Source organism: Panthera leo, chromosome C1 (genome assembly GCF_018350215.1).
Source record: "Panthera leo isolate Ple1 chromosome C1, P.leo_Ple1_pat1.1, whole genome shotgun sequence".
Classification (NCBI taxonomy): Eukaryota; Metazoa; Chordata; class Mammalia; order Carnivora; family Felidae; genus Panthera; species Panthera leo.
In genome coordinates this window covers 72,046,097-72,067,829 of record NC_056686.1, presented here as the reverse complement: position 1 = coordinate 72,067,829, position 21,733 = coordinate 72,046,097, and the positions used below count along the sequence as shown (strand labels likewise).

General features: G+C 36.0%; 1 protein-coding gene across 1 annotated transcript in view; it reads left to right on the top strand.

Moving 5' to 3' along the window:
• COL24A1 (collagen type XXIV alpha 1 chain) overlaps positions 1-21,733 on the top strand; it is a 404,395-nt gene that overhangs the window by 179,924 nt on the left and 202,738 nt on the right. The window contains exons 23-24 of the mRNA XM_042952735.1: positions 1,965-2,018; positions 5,899-5,943. Coding sequence (XP_042808669.1) covers positions 1,965-2,018; positions 5,899-5,943 — 99 coding nt within the window. The remainder of the gene's footprint in view (positions 1-1,964; positions 2,019-5,898; positions 5,944-21,733) is intronic.

The following is a 21,733-nucleotide window of genomic DNA, read 5'->3' as shown; positions in this document are numbered from 1 at the left end:
ATATCTTATTCTCTTGCCTACTTATTCCCACTTTCTCCTGCATCATAACTTTGTTCTCTCTAATGGATCAGTTCCATCAGAAAATAAAGATGTTATTATTTCTTCCAGCTTAAAAACAAAACACAAAACTTATATTGATCCCAGGTTTTCTTCCAGGTGTTACCTTTTTCACCTTCCCTCTTCAGTAAAAATACTCAATTTTATTGTCGGGGCCCTGGGGTGGCTCGATCGGTTAAGCGTCTAACTCTTGGTTTTGGCTCAGGTCATTGTCTCATGGTTCATGGTTTTGAGCCCCACATTGGGCTCTGCACTGACAGCACGGAGCCTGCTTGAGATTTTCTGTCTTTCCCTTTCTCTCTACCCTTCCCCTGCACTCTCAGTCTCTCTCTCTTTCTCTCTCTTTCAAAATAAATAAACTTTAAAAAAATTATTGTTTATACATGCTCTTTCCATTTTTTCTCCTCACGCTGTCTGCTGAAACCATTCTGGTCCCCACTACTCCAAAACAAATCATCTCATTAAGGTCATCAGTGACTTCTATATTGTGGAATTCAATGGTCATTTTTTAGTCGTCATGTTACTCAATAATCTTCAGAATTGGACAAGATCACACTCTCCTCCTGGAAGCACTTTCTTCACTTGCATGGTCTTCCTCCTAACTCTCTGGTAGGAAATTTGCATATTTTCCTCATTTCTTCAAATTCTAAAATTTTGGAGTGGTTTGATTTGTGGACTTATTCTCTTTTCTATTTACACTGGACCAGATAAGCTGGTCAAGTCTTATGGCTTTAAATCCCATCAAAATGCTGGTGAGTTCCAAAATCATACGTTTAAATCAGAATTTTTCTACCCTCTGAACCTCTGGGCATGTAAAACTATCAGACGATCTCTGCACTTAGGTATCTGACAAGACTATCAAATAGCAGTGTCCAATACTGAGCTCCCAATTTACCCTCCAAACCTTTCTTCTTACAGTCTTCTCCATTTCATTTAGTCCCTTACTCAGATTAACATCTTGAATTTATTCTTGACTCTTCTCCTTCTCCAACATTTTACACACGGTCTGTGAGCAAATCCTGTAATCCCTGCCTTCAAACTATATACACAGTTTTACCACTTCTCACAACCTTCTCTCTTACTACCTATGCCACTGTCATCTTTTGCTCAGGTTATTTCAGCCCTCTTTGGACTGCCTGCTTCTGCTCTTGCATCCAAGTGATCTTGTTAAAGCATAGATAATTACACTTCTTTCCTCAAAGCTTTTCTAAGGCTTCATGCTTCATTCAGAGTAAAAGGCAAATCCCTTACTATAACCTACCAGGCCCTACATGACCTGGCTTCCCATTCCCCATTCCTTTCTTTGACCTCATCTTCTACTGATCTTTTCCTATTACTCTGTTCCAGCTTCATTGACTTTTCATGGTTTCATAGTTTCTTCAACACACCAGTCACATTCTTGCCTCAGGGCCTTTGCACATGCTCTTTTCCTCTGCTTGGAATACACTTTCTTCAGATAGCCAAATAACTTGTCCCTTTAAGTCTTTACTCAATTACCACCTTCTCAGAGAACTCCTATTAAAAATTTGAACAAAACCCCCACAGCAGTTGATATCTCCCTCCCTTGCTTTACTTTGTGTCCTTCACTTTTATCACTACCTAAGATACTATATGTTTTACTTATTTTTTTTAATATTATATCATCCTTATTAGAATGTAAGCTCTATGTAGGAGAGGTATGCTTCATGCACTCTTCCAGCCCCCACCCCTAGAACTGTGCTGGGCATATCGTAAACTGTTAAACACTGTAGCCATACCCATGGCTAATGCGTATGATAAAATACACTTATCAAATAATTTTGAAGTATTTCATCTCATAGAATGGTCTGAATTACATAAATGTTTGGAAACTTCTAAAAATGAAAATAATTAAATGTTAACTCCTTTTTTTTTCTGTTCTCTTCTAGGGAAAACCAGGTCAAAAGGGGTATTCAGGTGAACCAGGACCAGAAGGCTTAAAGGTAAAGTGGCTGACTTATTACCAGTTGTAAAGTATAGTTTTCAAAAATTTTAAATGATGACTTTAATAAAAATATAATATGAACACCTGTCAAAGATTCTATTCAACTTATTAATGAGGAAACCAGTAACATGTTAAAACTGGCTCAAATAGCATTTGAGAAGCCATATAGCTTTATATCAATATCTATATATCTATCTATAAATATTTATGACTGTGACTGTGTTTATATATGTATCTTTATTTGAATAGATACGCAATTGAAAAAAGAGATGTTAAAGTTTGTGGGTAGATACAGGAGAATAAACCACAATTTGGGGGCCCCAACTGTTCATTTCACTGGACAGAAATCTACAAGTTAATATAACTTCACTAAACATATATATGTGTGTGTGTGTGTGTGTGTGTGTGTGTGTGTGTGTGTTCTGTTTATTTATTTTTGACAGAGAGAGAGAGAGAAAGCAGGGAAGAGGCAGAAGAGAGGGAGGCAGAGAATCTCAAGCAGCCTCCACACTGTCAGCACAGAGCTTGACTGAAGGGCTCAAACCCATGAACCATGAGGTCATGACCTGAGCCAAAATCAAGAGTCAGACCCTTAACCAACTGAGCCACCAGGAACCCTTACCTATATATTATATAGATGTATAATTTACATATATAATATATATATATATATAATTTACATATACATAATATATAATTTACATATACATAATATATAATTTACATATACATAATATATAATTTACATTGCATAGTCTGGGTCCTTTAAGCAATTACAGTGATTCTAAGTACATTGCCTAGATAGTCACTGGGGTGGCCTTCACCACTTACTGTCACTGAAAGGATGGGTCACCTACTTTTTTGCCTTGTTTCCAAGTTTTGAATGACTTGAACACCAACAAATATAAAGCCATGCAGCAGGTTATATGTATAACACTAAGAACTAAAAGAAACTAGCTCATAAGAACTGGTGATTTATACAATTGTTTTCATGTTTATTTATTTATTTATTTTTGAGAGAGAGAGAGAGAGAGAGAGAGAGAGCGAGCGAGAGAGAGAGAGCATGTATGATCAGGGGAGGGGGAGAGAGAGAATCCCAAGTAGGCTCCATGCTCAGCATGGAGCTCGACACTGGGCTCAGTCCCACGACCGTGAGATCACTACCTGAGCTGATATCAAGAGTCGGACGCATAACTGACTGAGCAACCCAGGCACCCCAATTTATACAAATTTAAAACTTAAGGAAAAATTTGGGGCACCTGGGTGGCTCATTTGGTTAAGCGTCCAACTTCAGCTCAGGTCATTATCTCGCGGTTCGTGAGTTAAAGCCTCGCATCGGGCTCTGTGCTGACAGCTGGGAGCCTGGAGCCTGCTTCAGATTCTGTGTCTCCCTCGCTCTGCCCCTCCCCTCTCGTTCTCTCTCTCTCTCTCTCTCTCTCTCTCTCTCTCTCTTAAAAATAAACATTAAAAAAATTAAAATTTAAGGAAAAATTAAAAAACTTTACAGCACTATAGCTAAATTTCTTAGTTAGAATTCATCATTTATATGAAACTAGTTATTTTCGTGATACTAGAATCTAAGGAAAAGCCAAACAATATTTTTTTAGGTTACTTAATAAAGAAATATGAGCTAAAATATTTTCTAATGTATCAGCTTGTCTGCCTGTGGCTGAAATTATCCTGGGGAGGATATGTGTACCTGACTTTCCAGTTATACAAAAAATGGAAGCATGATATTTATCAACAGAAAGCTTATTTCTCCTTGACTAAGATTAATCTCTGTACTGTCCAATAGCTCTAAAAATTCCACCTGTGAGCTACCATCTAGTTAAACTGGCAAGAAACTGAATCTTAATCATGTTGACATCCTGCCTCCTTCCTAGAATCATGCCAGCATCTGCAGGGCCAGGAGATAAAGGAGTTCTTTGATGTCCTGCTCCTTGTATTTGTCCCTGAAATTTTAGTCTTGGTGCGTAATATAGCTATTGACCAGAACCTGGCATTCCCTTGAGGGATGCTGACACTCCTGGAGGGAGCACTTGGGAGTTGGTTAAGGGTCATACCACCTTTTACAGAACCCTAGGATCTCTGTTCTCTCCCTAGGCCTGGGGAAATATTCCTCTCTCTCTTGTTGCCCTCAAAGACAACTCACCTCCTAACTTCAGGCTCTCTGAAAACTAAAGCAGGTATGCAGGTAATCTGCAACTGACTTCTGCTTTCTACCTGTTAACACAAACCTCCCCTAAGACTAAAGAGCATAAACTGTCCATCTCCCTTAGAATTTGAGAGGGGTATTGGATAAGGAGGGGGAAATACAAGGAAATCAATAATCTATATATTATTCTGCCACAAATGTTTTATAAAAGCCATCTAGTGAATTGTCAGTCAAAACTAGGGTTTACAAACTACTACAGTGCTCCAGTGTTTACAGTTTAATGTATGCATATAGAAATGAAATGAAAATTTGCATAGTCTTTAAAAAATTATTTCAAATTGGTTACTCATGTGAATACTAGGTTTTAGTGCTTAAAATCAGCACTATCAAATAGAGTATATAAGATGAATCACACATGTGAGCCACAATATAAAAGTAAAACGAGACAAGTGAGATTAATTTTAGTAATATATTTTAGTTAACCCAAGATATGAAAATATTATCATTTCAACATGGGATCAATATTAAAATTATTAACGAGATATATTATTTTTTGGTACAAAGTGCTTAATATCTAGGGTGTATTTTATATTTACATTACTTTTCAGGTCCCACCAGCCAATTTCAATGCTTAGTAGCTCTCTGTATGTCATTAGTGGCTACATATTGTTTATTGCAGTTTAACATTTTACTATTCCACACTGAATTGTAATTACCAATTTTTAAACAGAAATTGATGGTTTAATTTCCTATTTCTATAAATAAGATTACATTCCTGTCAGATTATATGTGGCACCCTGAATTTAATCTTCTACCTTTCATACCAAAAATGGACCTTTCTTATCACTGGTGAAGTATCACCTGTTCTTCAGGGCCCAACTCAAACACAGTTTTATGATCTATTATCTGAAATCATTGCTATTTGAATTATCACAAGATAACATGGTGCGTATATTATATTTTACTTAACGTTGCCAGCAGGGTATGGGAAGCACACCATAGTTAGAAACACTAATATTTCTGTGGTGAAACATAAGGATGTTCACATTAATTAAAATAAGCAAGACTATGAGTAGCCTCACTCAGATCAAATCGAGCTTTGCTACAAAATAAATTCAGGTTAGGTCAAGTTTGCGACCAAACGATTGGTGAAAAGCTTAGACTTTTCAGAGTGTTAAGAGACTATAGACTCTAATTAAGGTTATGAATGAATATACACTCCTTCCCCAGTGAAGCTAGTGCCAGCTTTCTCAGCCCACAGTGTGCAAGCCCCTATGAACTCTCTTACCACTTAATTGTTGCCTGTATTCTGCCTCGCATTGTGAGATCCTTTCCCCTGAAACAAATAGCACTTTCCTGTGGGCAAAGGCTTTATTTTTATTCTTCTTAATATCTTCCACAGCCCTTATCACTCTGCCCCTTACAGGGTACACCTCAACAAATATTTCATTTTAAAACTTATTTGCATGTTTTAAAAGTTATTAAAAGTCATAAATCGAAGCATGTAATTTAAGAAAATAGGTAAATACCATTTGAACAGAAGGAGTGGAAAGATGACATTCCCCAGGTATACCATCACAGAGTTTTGATGAACTAAGTTTTACCTTTTTTTTTTTTTTTTACCTTTTGACTAATTACATTAAAAATGAAAATGGAAGCAATGTCATGAGTGATCTTGTTTGAAAAATAATTATTTTTACAGCTTTACATTATTTATCAACAGGGAGAAGTAGGAGATCAAGGAAACGTTGGGAAGATTGGTGAAACAGTAAGCTTATTTTATGCTCTTTTATTTTTTTTTTTTCATCATCTGTAAGCATGTTTACGAGTCACATTAACCACCACCTATGGTTATAAAATTCAGAATATAAAATTCATAGTTCCTACAAATTTAAACTCACTTGTGTTATGACAGACAAACTCTACTATACAAGAGAAATGAGGGGAAATGCAGTTACTGTTATTTTTGTCCAATATACTTATAATCTCAGAAGCATTCTTATTTCTAATTGATCTTTAATTTTAGTTCTGATCATTTCAATCTAAATTTGACCTTAACATTTTTCATTATTAAAAAGCTACAACTTCTCAAACCATAAAATAGTTAATAAAGTTACTAAATTTAAAAATATTTTTCTTGAGATTTGAAAGAATAAATTAAGAGGTAATATACTGGAAAGCGTATTATAATCTCTTTCCTCAAAAAAAGTTTGACTTGTTTAAATTTACATTTAAATTTGCAGGAGTAGGAGGCTTTGTGTTATATTTGAATCAGTTATGTTAGCAGTAATTTTATTAACTGCACTAGGAAAAGCCAGCTAAAACATTTTCTAACAAGTGAACCTGTGTAACATATATAAAATGGTAAATTGATACAAGCAAGTGAGTTTATTTACAAAGTGTGCTGGGTTATCAAAAAGCAAGTGGTACCATTTAATAGGTTAAATGAGCAAATTCTATTCTCTCTAACCTATCTTACGACTTAGATAAAAATGAAATTTTCTTAAAAGTTATTTTGCAATCTTAAGTAACTAAACAATTATATTTTCTGGTCTTGTAGTAAAACAGCAATGCGTTTCTGATATTCTTATCTTTTGTTATTCTTCTTTTTAAATGTATTTATTTTGAGAGAGAGAGAAGGAGGAAGGGGGAGGGAGGGAGAGAGAGAGAGAGAGAGAGAGAGAGAGATTGAGAGAGAATGAGAGAGAACGTGCAGGGGAGGGGCAGAGAGGGGAGACAGAGAATCCCAGGCAGGCTCCTGGCTGTCAGTACAGAACCTTACATGCGGCTCTAAGTTGTGAATGGTGAGATCATGACCTGAGCTGAAACCAAGACTCAGACGACCAACTGAGCCACCCAGGCACCCTCCTTGTTATTTTTAGTCATTATTCTTAATAAAAATAAGAAAGCTCCATTTAATCTTAAAAGATCATTGCCATACCAATTAATCCTGAATCACTAGAAGGAGAATTTCTTGTTTTTGTTTTTACTGAGAAGGAAAATTTCAATGGAGTATTTATTTATATCAATTAGATCATTCAAGACTTCTCAAATATAATTGTAACTCATATTTTTCTAAGGTCACTCAAAGAAATTAAATTCTGCCACTTCAGAGTGATAAATCGCTTAAGAAATATATGCAAACTAGAATTAATAGCCAAAGTTAAAATACCAATGAAGAGCATCTTTTCTTAATATAATATCTTATATTAAACTTCTAAGTGTAATTTACCTGGTAATGTTGGACTAGTTCCACATAGCATAAGAACCCGTTGCTAGTGTTACCCAAAGAGGAAATGGAGTGCTTTGGCAGAGAGTGGATTTCTGTTATTGGAGAGAAATTAACATTTATTGATCATTTTCTATATCCCAGGCATAATATTAGGTGATTTTTAATACTGTGGTATTTCATTCAGTTCTCAAACAATTTGACAAGACACATTTTGTTATTCTGGTTTTTGAAATGAGGAAACTGAAGCACAGTAAGAAACCTGTTCAGAGTTACATAGCTAATAAATTGCTGAGCTGAGATTAAAACCTAGAGCTCCAAACTCAAAATCTACATCTCAAAATCCAAAGTGTATTGAGGTAGAGTTGACAAAGTTATAAGATATTTAAAGTGTACTTGATGATTTGATATGCATATACTTTGTGGAAGGATCCCCTCACCATCAAGTCATTTACCATAGCTAGGGATGTTTCGTGTTGGTTTAACAGCCACTTGGTCTACAAGTTGTCTAAAGGTTTTAAGTGTCAAATATATTGTCAAACAAAAGGGCCTTTTCATATTTGAGGCTCCATCTTTCTCATTCAAGATAGGAGATGAAGACTTAAAAAAGAAGTTTAGTGGCTCTATTGAGTTAAAAATATGTAATGCCTAAAGAATATTTTATTTTTGCCTCTTGGTAATCCCCAGCTTTTATTTTATCTTCTTAATTTCAAAATATTAGAAATATAGTTCATCTAATCCAGAGTTCTGTTAAAACAGAACTCACAAGAGTTATGGGAAGATATGGTCGCACTTCCTGACAAAAGTCTTGTAATTTTGAGACATCTGAGGTTAGTGGTAATTGAATAGCTAGTTTTTACTTTTCCCAATCTTTCTGTAAGTCTTTTAATTGTCTTTAATTGGACATCCTCCAGTTTTGTTTCTTTCTTGATCTATACCATCAGAACGCAGTTTATGATAGCATGCCAACAGCAGCAGCCCCATCAATATCTCAGGTCTGTGTTCTTCTTACATTCATATAGTGTAGGCAAATAATGAATTGCTGTGAATGTGCCCTAAATATATCTGGAATTCCAAAAGATACCCTTTCGTCCTCTTCACTCTAGCATTCTATTTTTTATGAATAAATCTGAAATTATCCCACCTTAATTGCCAGTCTTCTCTGCCTTTAACTTTCTAGACTGAAAATATTTAAGGAGGTATAAAAGAGAAAAGAATCCAGTTTTTCAGTATGGGTCAAGAGACCAGAATTAGGATCAGTGAATAGACATTATAAGGGAACAGCTTTTTTTGTAGACAAAAATATTTTAATAGAATTTCTAACACTTAGACTCTCCCATGGAGTGATTCAGCACCTCCTTCTTAGAATGTTTGGATGACTTTCTTCAATCATGTATTCAGCAGCTTTTTATATTTATATTCATTCACATTTATTGGACCTCTGATCCTTGCCTTCATGAAACTTAAAGTCTGTTGGAGGTTTGACGATATTAAATAAATAACAACTATATAAAGAAATACATAATGACAAACTGTGATACATTCTATAGAGGAAAAGTTTAAGAGACTATGACACAGGTGCCAAATTTAGACCAGAAAATGACAGAAGACTGTTTTGAGGAAATGACATATGACTTGTGACCATAAAGCATGGTATGATCTAGCTAGGGAAGGGTAGAGAGAAAGAATTTTACTGGAATATGCAATATAGCATACTTTTCACCTTTGGACTTACCTTGCTTTAGAGAAATACCTTAATTTCTCTGAATATTGTTTTCTCAACAGTAAAAGGATGAAAAAACCACTTCATGGAGTTTCTTGTGAGGATTAAATATGATAATGCACTTAAAGCACTTCTCACAGGGCCAATCACATACTAAAAATTTGATAAATGTTAGCTGTAATGGTAGTGGTGGTGGTTATTGTTATATGGGATGGTCCTATGTGGGAAAGCATTTAGCTTTATAGGAACTGAAAGGAAGCCAATGTGGACAGACCTTGGTGAGCCAAGGAAAAAGCAAAGTTAAGGGCTATTAGTAAAGGAGGCAGGAGCCAAATCATTCAGGACCATGTTTATTACTTTGGACTTGATCCTGAAGTAGATGGAAAATCATTGAAGTATCCTAAGTAAGCCAATGACATGATTTAATTTGCGTTTTACAATCACTCTGGTTGCAATGGATTGGGAAGTTGGAACATGGTTATGAGGAGCAGAGAAGAGGATAACCAGTTACAATGCTATTGTAGCAGCCGAAATGAGAAAGAAAGATGACTTGGGCCGGCATGATGGCAGTGGATATCAGAGAAGTGAATGCACTTGAGATATATTTGATGTGATCATTTGGACATAGGCTGCAAAAAAAAGGGAAGGATTCTAGTCAGTCCCCAGCATATCATAGGCCTCTGATAACTAAACTATTTATGATTCATCAGGAATATTCTGGAAGCATAAGGAATTGGTATATTTGATGTCTAAGAATAGTTCCAATTCTAAGAATCTAGGACTCTTTTTTCTAAGAACTTAAATGCTTCTAGTCTTCCTCTTACCTGCCAATTTGGCTTCTTTTCTCTGGCTCTCCTCCAGTTTCATTATGTCTTTCTGTCACTGGAGCATACAGAACAGGGCTAAGTATTTTAGAGGCACCAGCTCCACAGCCTTCTTCACGAAGGGGATAATAACTTCTATTTCCTTTATCGCTGAGCTACTCAAAACCATGTAGGCTTTTTCCTATAGGAGGAAATTGACATGTCAGTGGAAAATGGTTAGCACTAACTCCCAGGATTCTCTTCTGGTTCATTATTTTGAATATAAAAAAAAAATTTTAACATTTATTCATCTTTGAGAGACAGAGAGAGACAGAGCATGAGCGGGGAAGGGGCAGAGAGAGGGAGACACAGAATCCGAAGCAGGCATCAGGCTCTGAACTGTCAGCACAGGGCACGACGTGGGGCTGAAACTCACAAACTGCGAGATCATGATCTGAGCCGAAGTCAGATGCTCTACCAACTGAGCCACCCAGGTGCCTCTGTTATTTTGAATATAAAATTTGGATTTTTTTTTTTTTCATGAAGTGACTACATAAAGTTTCAGTTGCTACTTTTCTGTCCACTTGAAGGAATTATTAGGATTGTCCTATAGTCTACTCATATTGATTTATCTCTTAAAATATAACTAAACTACTTGACTTGACATCATTTATTCCTTAATTTATCAACTTAGCAAGATTTCATAAGCAATCTACTGTGTCCTCTCTGGTTTTCTGCCTGCCCTCTAGTATGCTAGTGTATAGTAAATGACTGATGAGGAGAAAGGAAGAGGAAGAGGCCATGGATAATCCTCAAAATCAGGTATACCACTTCTCATTACAAAACTGTTAGAATCATAGAGCTTCTGATGGCTGATTCTAAATTGGATTATAACCAATTCCTTCAAGAACAATAGAGGTGGAGTCAGAAGCAAAAATGAAAGGAAAGAATTGTATTTATTTAAAATTTTTTTTTAATTTTTTTCTATTTGTAATGATTTTATTTTAATTTATTTATTTATTTTTATTTTTATTTTTTTTCAATATATGAAATTTATTGTCAAATTGGTTTCCATACAACACCCAGTGCTCATCCCAAAAGGTGCCCTCCTCAATACCCATCACCCACCCTCCCCTCCCTCCCACCCCCCATCAACCCTCAGTTTGTTCTCAGTTTTTAACAGTCTCTTATGCTTTGGTTCTCTCCCACTCTAACCTCTTTTTTTTTTTTTTTTCCTTCCCCTCCCCCATGGGTTTCTGTTAAGTTTCTCAGGATCCACATAAGAGTGAAAACATATGGTATCTGTCTTTCTCTGTATGGCTTATTTCACTTAGCATCACACTCTCCAGTTCCATCCATGTTGCTACAAAGGGCCATATTTCATTCTTTCTCATTGCCACCTAGTACTCCATTGTGTATATAAACCACAATTTCTTTATCCATTCATCAGTTGATGGACATTTAGGCTCTTTCCATAATTTGGCTATTGTTGAGAGTGCTGCTATAAACATTGGGGTACAAGTGCCCCTATGCATCAGTACTCCTGTTTTAATTTTTTTTTAACGTTTATTTATTTTTGAGACAGAGAGAGACAGAGCATGAACGGGGGAGGGGCAGAGAGAGAGGGAGACACAGAATCGGAAGCAGGCTCCAGGCTCTGAGCCATCAGCCCAGAGCCTGACTCGGGGCTTGAACTCACGGACCTCGAGATCGTGACCTGAGCTGAAGTCGGACGCTTAACCGACTGAGCCACCCAGGCACCCCTTTAAAAATTTTTTTAATGTTTACTTATTTTTTGAGAGAGACAGAGACAGAATGTGAGTGGGTTAGGGGCAGAGAGAGAGGGAGACACAGAATCCAAAGCAGCCTCCAGGCTCTGAGCTGTCAGCACAGAGCCGGATGCGGGGCTCGAACTCAGGAGCTGTGAGATCATGACCTGAGCCAAAGTCGGGCTCAACTGACTGAGCCACCCAGGAGCCCCAAGAATTGTATTTATTGAAGAACTATTATCTCATTTAATCTCGAAGCAACCCTAGTAAGATAAATCTTATTGACACTCTGTAAGTGAGGAAATTGAAATTTATTGAAGTTATATGTGTTCCAATTCATATTAGTTAGTAAGCAGTAAGTCTGGGTTTCATATCTGTATTTTCTACTTCCTGTTCCAAGCATTTTTATCTGTACCAAGCAACCATCAGTTATCCTGTCTTTAACTTTTATTTATTTTTATCAATTGGCCTGTTATCTTATTCTCTTTTATTTTTTATTTTATTTACAATTTTTTTTAATGTTTATTTTTGAGAAAGAGAGAGAGACAGAGTGTGAGTGGGAGAAGGTCAGAGAGAGAGAGGGACACACAGAATCTGAAGCGGGCTCCAGGCTCTGAGCTGTTACCATAGAGCCCAATGTGGGGCTCGAACCCACAAACAGCGAGATCAGACCTGAACTGAAGTTGGAAGCTTAACTGACTGAGCTACCCAGGGGCCCCTTTTTTATTTTATTTTATTTTATTTTATTTTATTTTATTTTATTTTATTTTATTTTATTTTATTATTTTTCTGAGAGAGAGAGCACGCAAACAGGGGAGGGGCAAAGGGAGAGGGAGAGAGAGAATCTTAAGCAGCTCCATGCCCAGTGCAGAGCCCAATGTGGGGCTCAATCTCATGACCCTGAGATCACGACCTGAGCCAAAATCAATAGTTGGGCCCTTAACCGACTGAGCCACCCAGGGTGCCCCATCTTATTCTGTCTTTTATTTATTTTTTATTTTAATTCCAGTGTAGTTAACATACAGTGGTATATTAGTTTCAGGTGTACAATATAGTGATTCAGCATCTCCATATATTACTCAATACTTATCAAGATAAGTGTACTCCTAATCCCTTCTGCTCATTTCACCCATTCCCCCACTGACCTCCCCTTCGGTAACCATCTGATTTTCTCTATAGTTAAGAGTCTGTTTCTTGGTTTGTCTCTTTTTTTTTCCCCCTTTAGTCATTTGTTTTGTTTCTTCAGTTCCACATATGAGTGAAATCATATAGTATTTGTCTTTCTCTTACTGGCTTATTTCACTTGGCATTACACTCTCTAACTCCATCCATGTTGTTGCAAATGACAAGATGTCATTCTTTTTATGGCTTTATAATATTCCATTATATATATATATATATATATATATATATATATATATATAAAACCTCTTCTTTATCCATTCATCTATTGGTGGACATATGGGTGGCTTCCATAATTTCGTTGTCATAGAGAATGCTGCAATAAACATATGATGCATATATCCTTTCAAATTAGTGTTTGTTTTTGTAGTGTTTGGATAAATAGTAGTGTGATTACTGGGTCATAGGGTAGTTCTATTTTTAATTTTTTTTTTTTTTTGAGGAACTTCCACACTATCTTACACAGTGCCTCTACCAGTTGCAATCTCACCAACAGTACACAAGGGTTCTTTTTCTCTACATTCTCGCCAACACTTGTTTCTTGTGTTTTTGATTTTAGCCATTCTCCCATGTGTGAGGTGATGTCTCATTGTAGTTTTCATTTGCATTTCCCTCATGATGAGTGATGCTGAGCATCTTTTCATGTCTCTTGACCATCAGTATGTATTCTTTGGAGAAATGTCTGTTCCTGTCTTCTGCCCATTTTTTAATTGGATTATTTGGTTTTTTGGTATTGAGTTGTATAAGTTCTTTTTATGTTTTTGGACCCTTTATCAGATATGTCGTTTGCAAATCTTCTCTCATTCAGTAGCTTGTCATTTAGATTTGTTGGTTGTTTCTTTGCTGTGTAGAGATTTTTTATTTTGATGTAGTCCCAATAGTTTATTTTTGCTTTTGTTGCCCTTGCCTCGGAGACATATCTAGAAAAAAGTTGCTACAGCCAATATCAGAAATTATTGCCTATATTCTCCTCTAGGATTTTTATGACTTCAGGTCTCACATTTAGGTCTTTAATCCATTTTGAGTTTATTTTTGTATATGGTATAAGAAAGTGGTCCAGTTTTATTCTTTTGCAAGTAGCTGTCCTGTTTTCCAAACACCATTTGTTGAAGAGACTGTCTTTTTCATATTGCATATTCTTGCCTCCTTTGTCAAAGATTAATTGACCATATAATTGTGGGTTCATTTCTGGGTTTTCTATTCTGTTCTATTGGTCTGTGTGTCTGTTTTGTGCTAGTATCATACTATTTTGATTACTACTGCTTTGTAATATAACTTGAAATCCAAAAGTGTGATACGTCCAGTTTTGTTTTTCTTTCTCAGGATTGCTTGGGTTCTTTGGGGTCTTTTGTGGATCCATACAAATTTTCAGTTGTTTGTTTTTGTTGTGTGAAAATGCTGTTGGTATTTTGAGAGTGTCTGCATTAAATCTGTAGATTGCTGTTGGTAGTATAGACATTTTAACAATGTTTATTCTTCCAATCCATGAGCATGGACTGTCTTTCCGTTTGTGTTGTCTTTAGTTTCTTTCATCACTGTTTTATACTTTTTAGAGTACAGATCTTTCACCTCTTTGGTTAAGTTTATTCCTAGTTATTTTATTATTTTGGGAGTAATTGTAAATGGAATTGTTTTCTTAATTTTTCCTTCTGCTGCTTCCTTATTAGTGTGTAGAAATGCAATGGATTTCTGTACATTGATTTTGTATCCTGCAGCCTCATTGAATTCATTTATAAGTTCTAGCAGTTTTTCTGTGAAGCCTTTCAGGTTTTCTATATATGTAGTATAATGTCATCTACAAATAGTGAAAGTTTTACTCATTCCTTACCAATTTGGATGCATTTTATTTCTTTTTGTTGTTTGATTGCTGTAGCCAGGACTTCCACTTCTATGTTGAATAAAAATGATGAGATTAGACATCTTGTTCCTGATTTGAGGAAAAACACTCTGTTTTTCTTCACTATGATGTTCACTGTGTGTTTTTCATATAAGGCTTTTATTATGTTGAGGTATGTTCCCTCTAAACCTACTCTTTTGAGGCTTTATATCATGAATGGATGTACTTTGTCAACGGCTTTTTCTGCAGCTATTAAAATGATAATATGCTTCTTTTTTGTTTTGTTGATGTGATGTATCACATTGATTGATATGTAATTATTGAACCACCCTTGCAGCCTAGGAATAAATCCCACCTGATTGTGGTAAATGATTTTTTAAATGTGTTGTTGGGTTTGGTTTGCTAATATTTTTTTGAAGACCTTTGCATCTATGTTTATTAGAGATATTGACCTGTATTCTCTTTTTTTCTAATGTCTTTTTGATATCAGGGTAATGCTGGCCTCATAGAATGAATTTGAAGTTTTTCTTCCACTTATATTTTTTGGAAAAGTTTGAGAATAGGTATGAACTCTTCTTTTAATGTTTGATAGAATTTGCCTGTGAAGCCATCTGGTCCTGGACTTTTGTTTGTTGGGAGTTGTTTTGATTACCAGTTCAATTTCACTGCTCGTAATTAATTGTTCTCTTTAAATTTACTATTTCTTCCTGCTTCAGTTTTGGTAGGTTGTATGTTTCTATGAATTTACCCATTTCTTCTAGGTTGTCCAATTTGTTGACATGTAATTCTTTATAATATTCTTTTACAATTTTCTGTATTTCTCTGGTGTTTATTGCTATTTCTCCTGTTTCATTTCTAATTTTGTTTGACTCCTATTTCTTTCTTTTTCTCCTTTTTCTTTTTTTGAATCTGGCTAGAGGTTTATCAATTTCTTTCATCTTTTAAAAGAACCTATTCCCGGTTTCATTGATATGTTCTATTGTTTTTTGTTTTTTTGGGTTTTTTTTAGATTTTATATCTTTTATTTTTCCTCTAAACTTTATTATTTCATTCCTTCTATGGTTTTGCATTTTGTTTGTTCTCCTTTGTCTAGTTCCTTTAGGTGTAAGGGTAGGTTGTTTATTTGAGGTGTTTCTTGCTCCTTGAAGTAGGCTTAATTGCTATAAACTTCCTTCTTAGAACTGCTTTTTGGGGTATTCCAAAGATTTTGAACCACTGTGTTTTCATTTTCATTTCTCTCCATGTAAATTTTTATTTTGTCTTTGGTGTTTTGGTTGGCTCATTCATTTGAGCATCTTGTTTAACCTTCATGCTCTTTCCAGATTTTTTCTTATGGTTGCTTCCTAGTGTTGGGGTCAGAAAAGATGCATAGTATGACTTAAGTCTTTTTGAATTTGTTGACTTGTTTTATGTGATCTATTCTGGAGAATATGTGATCTATTCTGGAAAATGTCCTCTGTGTGATCTTGAAAAGAATGTGTATTCTGTTGTTTTAGAATAGAATGTTCTGAATACATCTGTTAAATCCATCTGGTCTAGTGTATAGTTATCTACCACACCCTCTGGGGCAGTAGTCACTTTGAAATGGTGCTGGCCCCTGAGGGAGCTCTTTGCACACTGCCAGGCTTACGGCACTACTTCGGGGACATGCTGCCTCTGCTGGGACTGTGCTCGTGTGAGGCACACAGTTTTCGCATAGTACACGCCAGTCTGCTTGCAAAATGAGACCTGCTATGGCTGCTGGGACTGGGGCTGGCCTGGGTGGATCCACTAAGTGCACTGCTTAGGAGACTCGGTGTCAGCAAGGTTTGCACTGGTCTTTAGGGAAGGGGAACAGCTGTGGGGGTACTTGGGCAGGTGTGAAAGGGGCAGATCTGCTGAAGCCCAGTGGAGCAGGGCTTAGTGTAAGCAAGTTAGGTGGTGTATTCTGGCTTTGCGCTGGGTTCTCACAGGTGGTTGTGTATTTATGCTGAGGGGCAAGGAAGGGAAATGGTGCCTGCCAGCTCATTTGTTCCTGGAGGGGTCTTCCTGTGATCCCTGTCCCTCCTGGACACTCACCCACCCATCTGTGCCAGGTGTTTTTCCAACTGCTGCTTCTAGGTATATCTGTGGGGGTGTTTGTCATGTTGTCTCTTTAAGCATGGGGACTCCACTTCCTCCTGACCTCTGGGCTCTCTCAGAGCTGAGCCCACTGAAATTTAAGATTCCAGGTTTTAAATCCTGCTGGTTGTAAGAACTCATGGAAATTTGTTCCTTTTCACGTTCCTTATATTTTAAAGTTTATTTATTTATTTTTGGAGAGAGAGAGAGACAGTGCAAAAGCAAGTGGGGCAGGGGCAGAGTGAATGATGGAGACAGAATCCCAAGCAGCCTCCCGGCTGTCAGCACAGAGCCCGAGGCTACTCAATCAATCAATCGATCAGTCTTGACCTGAGCCGAGATGGAAAGCTGGATGCTTAATCAACTGAGCTACCCAGGCACCAGGCCCCTTTCACTTTCAAAGCCAAATGTTATGGGAATTCATCTTCCCCATGAGGGCTTCCTGGTGTGATATCTGTTTCTTCCACTTCTCTGTGCCTTCAGCTCCCTCCCCCACTCTGTTAACTGCTGGTTTGTTTGTTCCCCACTGAATCTCTGTCCCTCCTACTCTCTTCACTGTGGCCTCTTCTCTACCTTTAGTTGTGAAGTCTGATCTGCCAGTCTTTGGGTCAGTTTCTGGGTTATTTACACTGACGTGAGTGTTCTCTAATTGTATCCATGGGAGGAGGTGAGCTTAGCCTCTGCCATCTTCCCAATCTACTTTAGTTGTCCTGTCTTTAAATGGAAACTGCCTTTAAATGGAAACTTAGATTTGGAAATGAGCAAAACATAATTTTACTTTGTAATCTCTTAGGTCATGCTGGCAATTAAATTCTAAAATATTTTCAAATGTTATTAATTTCTGAGAAGTATTGAAATATAATTCAATGTATATATGCAATGGAATCAGGAAAGATTTTGAAAGGTCTGGAAGAAAATATTTTAGAATTGCTTATCACAAAACCTCATTTATTGCAGTGGTTAGTTTTGTTGCTCTCTGGTAGCATTACCATGAAATTATTATCAAACTTGATACAAACTGATTTTATTTAGGAAGTTGCTTTTCTCCTTTCATTAAAAGGAGGATGCTAGCTTTAGATGGACTACCTAAATCATAAAAAAAGTAACTCATAGTTTCTTGAGGAAAAGTCCCAGGAGCAGACAGCACCATTTAGCCAAACAATAAGAACAAAGTAAGACTCTATCAAATTGCCCTTATAAGGCCTCTGGAGTCACAGGGCCTTTATCTTGAAAAGGTCATCCCTCCCCTCCTGTTTCCAACCTCACATACCTGTAAGACAGCTACAAAGCTCTTGTATGTCTCCTATATGGCAGGGAGAGGTAATTTTTTTCAGAATAGAAAGTTATACAAAATTTATATCCATCATACATACAATCATGAGAAGAATGTTTACGGGAATATAATAAAATAGCTACTATTTATTGAAAATCTGTGATATGTCAGATACTTTGTGTATGTTATATCCTCACAAAGTATATTTAATCCTCACAAAGACTCTGGGAAATAGAAGTTACTTCTATTTTATACAGAGGAAAACATGTTTCAGAGAATCAAGTAATTTAGCACCCTGTTTCCTTTTAACCATGAGATGAAGATTTCCAATTGTCTTTCTAATGAATACATATTGTCTTGTTATTGTATAAAGTTAGAGATTATGGCGCCCCAAATACCACATTATGGTTTGAGGAAGCATCTCAAAAACATAGATGTGCCAAAATTATTATGTTTTAGGATCATGTATTTGACATTTATCATCTTTGAAATGTGTAAGTAGCATACTTATTCAATTTAAGAAACCAGGGTAAATTGATTTCACTATAGTATTAAGCTCATGGAGGTGTAGAAAATTAGAAAGAAGTATATATCAGTGAAATCAGAAGGGAATGCACACAGTGTGTGGACGTATCAGTGGATATGAACAGAGAAAACATATGGCATTACAATTCAGGTAAATTGAAGAGAAGTGAATTAAAGATGGTTCTACCAAGCCTATCATTCTCTGAAAACCAGGTGCAGGTAACTCCAAGGTGAAATATTCATAAATTAGATGCCAATAGTCTTTCAATGACAAACACAAGAGATTTCTCAAGGGACAGGGAGTCAACAAATTTCTGGGAATAGTGGAAGGATTTCTGAGTCCTTTGGGCTATAAAATATACTATTTTATTAGACATTTATGACATCTCTCTGTAAACAGTGAAGTAAATTACTAAGAAAATAACAAATACTGTATCAAAGTGGCCCTAATTTTTTTTTACACCTATGAAAGTTAAAGTATATGGGAAAATGAAGATTATAGAAAATTGTTCATATCACAAAAGCAAATGTCAGAAGAGGTAGACCAAGATTAAATCACATATGAGTGGTTATTAAGGGGAAACCAACAAAAATGAAAACAAAATTCACATGCTTATAAAAGACAAAATTTCTCCCTATGGGGAAAATGAATGATACACATGATACTGTGCTACAAGCTAAAAACACAGAAGTGATTGAAAGCTAAGCATATCTTAGAAATGTAAAGGCTTATAAACTTTGTTTTACATTAAGTATATATTTTTTATTTTACCCTTACTAAGTACACATTGAGTGACTATAAAAAAGTAAAATATTCTGGGGAAAGGAATAAGTTCCAACATTTGTGGCATAATACAGGGAACAAGGTATTTATCATACATATGATATTGCGGAGTAATAAGCAAGAGTACACTTCTTAGTCTAATAAATTCCAGATTGCCCAAATTAAAATAGCAATAAACTGCTTCAAAGTAATCAAATAAAAGAGAAATTAAAATGGAACTTGGTGCTTCCAAATATAAACAAAAACATTAGTCTTTTTCAAATATAAGCGTTTAGTGTGCTTACTGCCTAGGGTGCTAAGCCTATTAGCATTCTAAGGAAACATAAACTTGATCACTTTATTTTAGAATTGATAGAAATAATTATTATTTTTTGTTCCCTTTGGTTTTTCAGGATTCACTCCTAAGGATTTTTTAAATTACATTTAGGGGCGCCTGGGTGGCGCAGTCGGTTAGGCAGCCGACTTCAGCCGGGTCACGATCTCGCGGTCCGTGAGTTCGAGCCCCGCGTCAGGCTCTGGGCTGATGGCTCGGAGCCTGGAGCCTGTTTCCGATTCTGTGTCTCCCTCTCTCTCTGCCCCTCCCCCGTTCATGCTCTGTCTCTCTCTGTCCCAAAAATAAAATAAAAAAAATAAAATAAAATAAATTACATTTAATATAATTCTACATTTCAGCCTGGGACATTAAGATTCAGAATCTAAATGGGTTTAAATACTATCCTATGATTCGACACTAGAAAACTTATTTCCTTCACTTATTTATTCTATCATTCAAAAGATACTTATTGAACATTTACCATGTGCTAGATATACAACCAAATAAGGCTTGATCCTTAAGTGATTTGTCATCTAGAAAGTGAGTAAAGAATTATACACATAGTTTCGTCAAAACATGAATCCTATTATAGAAGATAGTCTCTAAAAAAAAAGAAGCAAAAATTATTTTGATGCCTATCATAAGACATATGTTGATAGAGAACCCCCAGCTTTGACTAAAAACATGTTACTGGTTTCTTAACTAGAAATACTACAATGTGGTAATCATAGCTTTTGAGGGAATGGTGGTTCTAAATTTCTATATACAGGGGTCTGGGGGTGGCACTTTGATTGGAAGGGAGTGCTAGGGGACTTCCCTTGAAGCTGTTTGCATAAAAGCTACACTATTTTCATTTATTAGTAATGCACTATTTTATTTAAATATTTGCACATCACTGAAAATGGCAAAGATTTCTAATGACGTTTTTATGCTCAGAATTTATAAGATGGAGAGTACATTTCTTGTTCATATCAGAGAATGGGATGAACTGATGGAAGTACATGTAGGGATCAGGGTCAAGGGGTTGCCTTGGGCTACCTGTTGGCACGACTACTTTTGCAGAAGGCAAATGCAGTTTTGACTGAGAGTAAGGCTAGTGAAAAAATTCTTATGGTCCTGATTGTTTAAAAAAATACATAAGGTCTATGTAACCAATGTACTGGATTTGGAACCTAAGGAGCTATATTCATTCTAGAACACGGGTCAGCAAATTTTTCTGTAAAAGACCAGGTGTTATATATTCTAGACTTTCATGCCATATCATCTCTGTCATAACTACTCAACTCTGCTACTGTAGTACAAAAACAGTCCTAGACAATATGTAAATGAATGACTCTGGCTGTGTTCCCAGTAAAACTTTATTTATAAAAATAGTGGGGAAAAAAAAGAAATAGACAGCAGGCAGGATTTGGCCTACAGGCTATAGTTTGCCTTTTCCTTTCATAAAAAGTTACACTTTATTTGGGATACACCAGCCCTTACTAAATTAATCTGCCATATGCACTTCTGCATCATTACTCTTTTATTATTAACAAAGAAAGCTCTAAGTGCGAATGTGATTTCTTCAAATAAAAAACCAGATTAAACTTGTAGACATATTGTGTTGCCACCACACATTGATTTTGTGTACTAAGCATTAACATAATGAGTTAATTTGCATTTATATGTAGGCCACATGTACATCCAGAGTACTCTACTGCAATGTATCTTTTTTTTTTTCCTTAACAAACACTTAAGAATATTACCAGGAAGTATTTTCCAAGAACAAAGAAATCTGCTCTATATGTACACAAGTTCACTAGAAACATTCTTCTGAACATTATACACTTTTTTTGAAGTTCTGTTCTAAGAGTCAAAGGATTTCCATATATTGAGTTTTAGTGAGTTATTCTTTCATTACTTTGGGGAAGGTTCTAAGGATGTCATTAGACTTTATTTCACATTAAGTTGAGATATTTTGCAATTGCATTCTATCTTATGTTTATGAAGTCTCTTTTTTTCATCAACTTGACAAAACAGC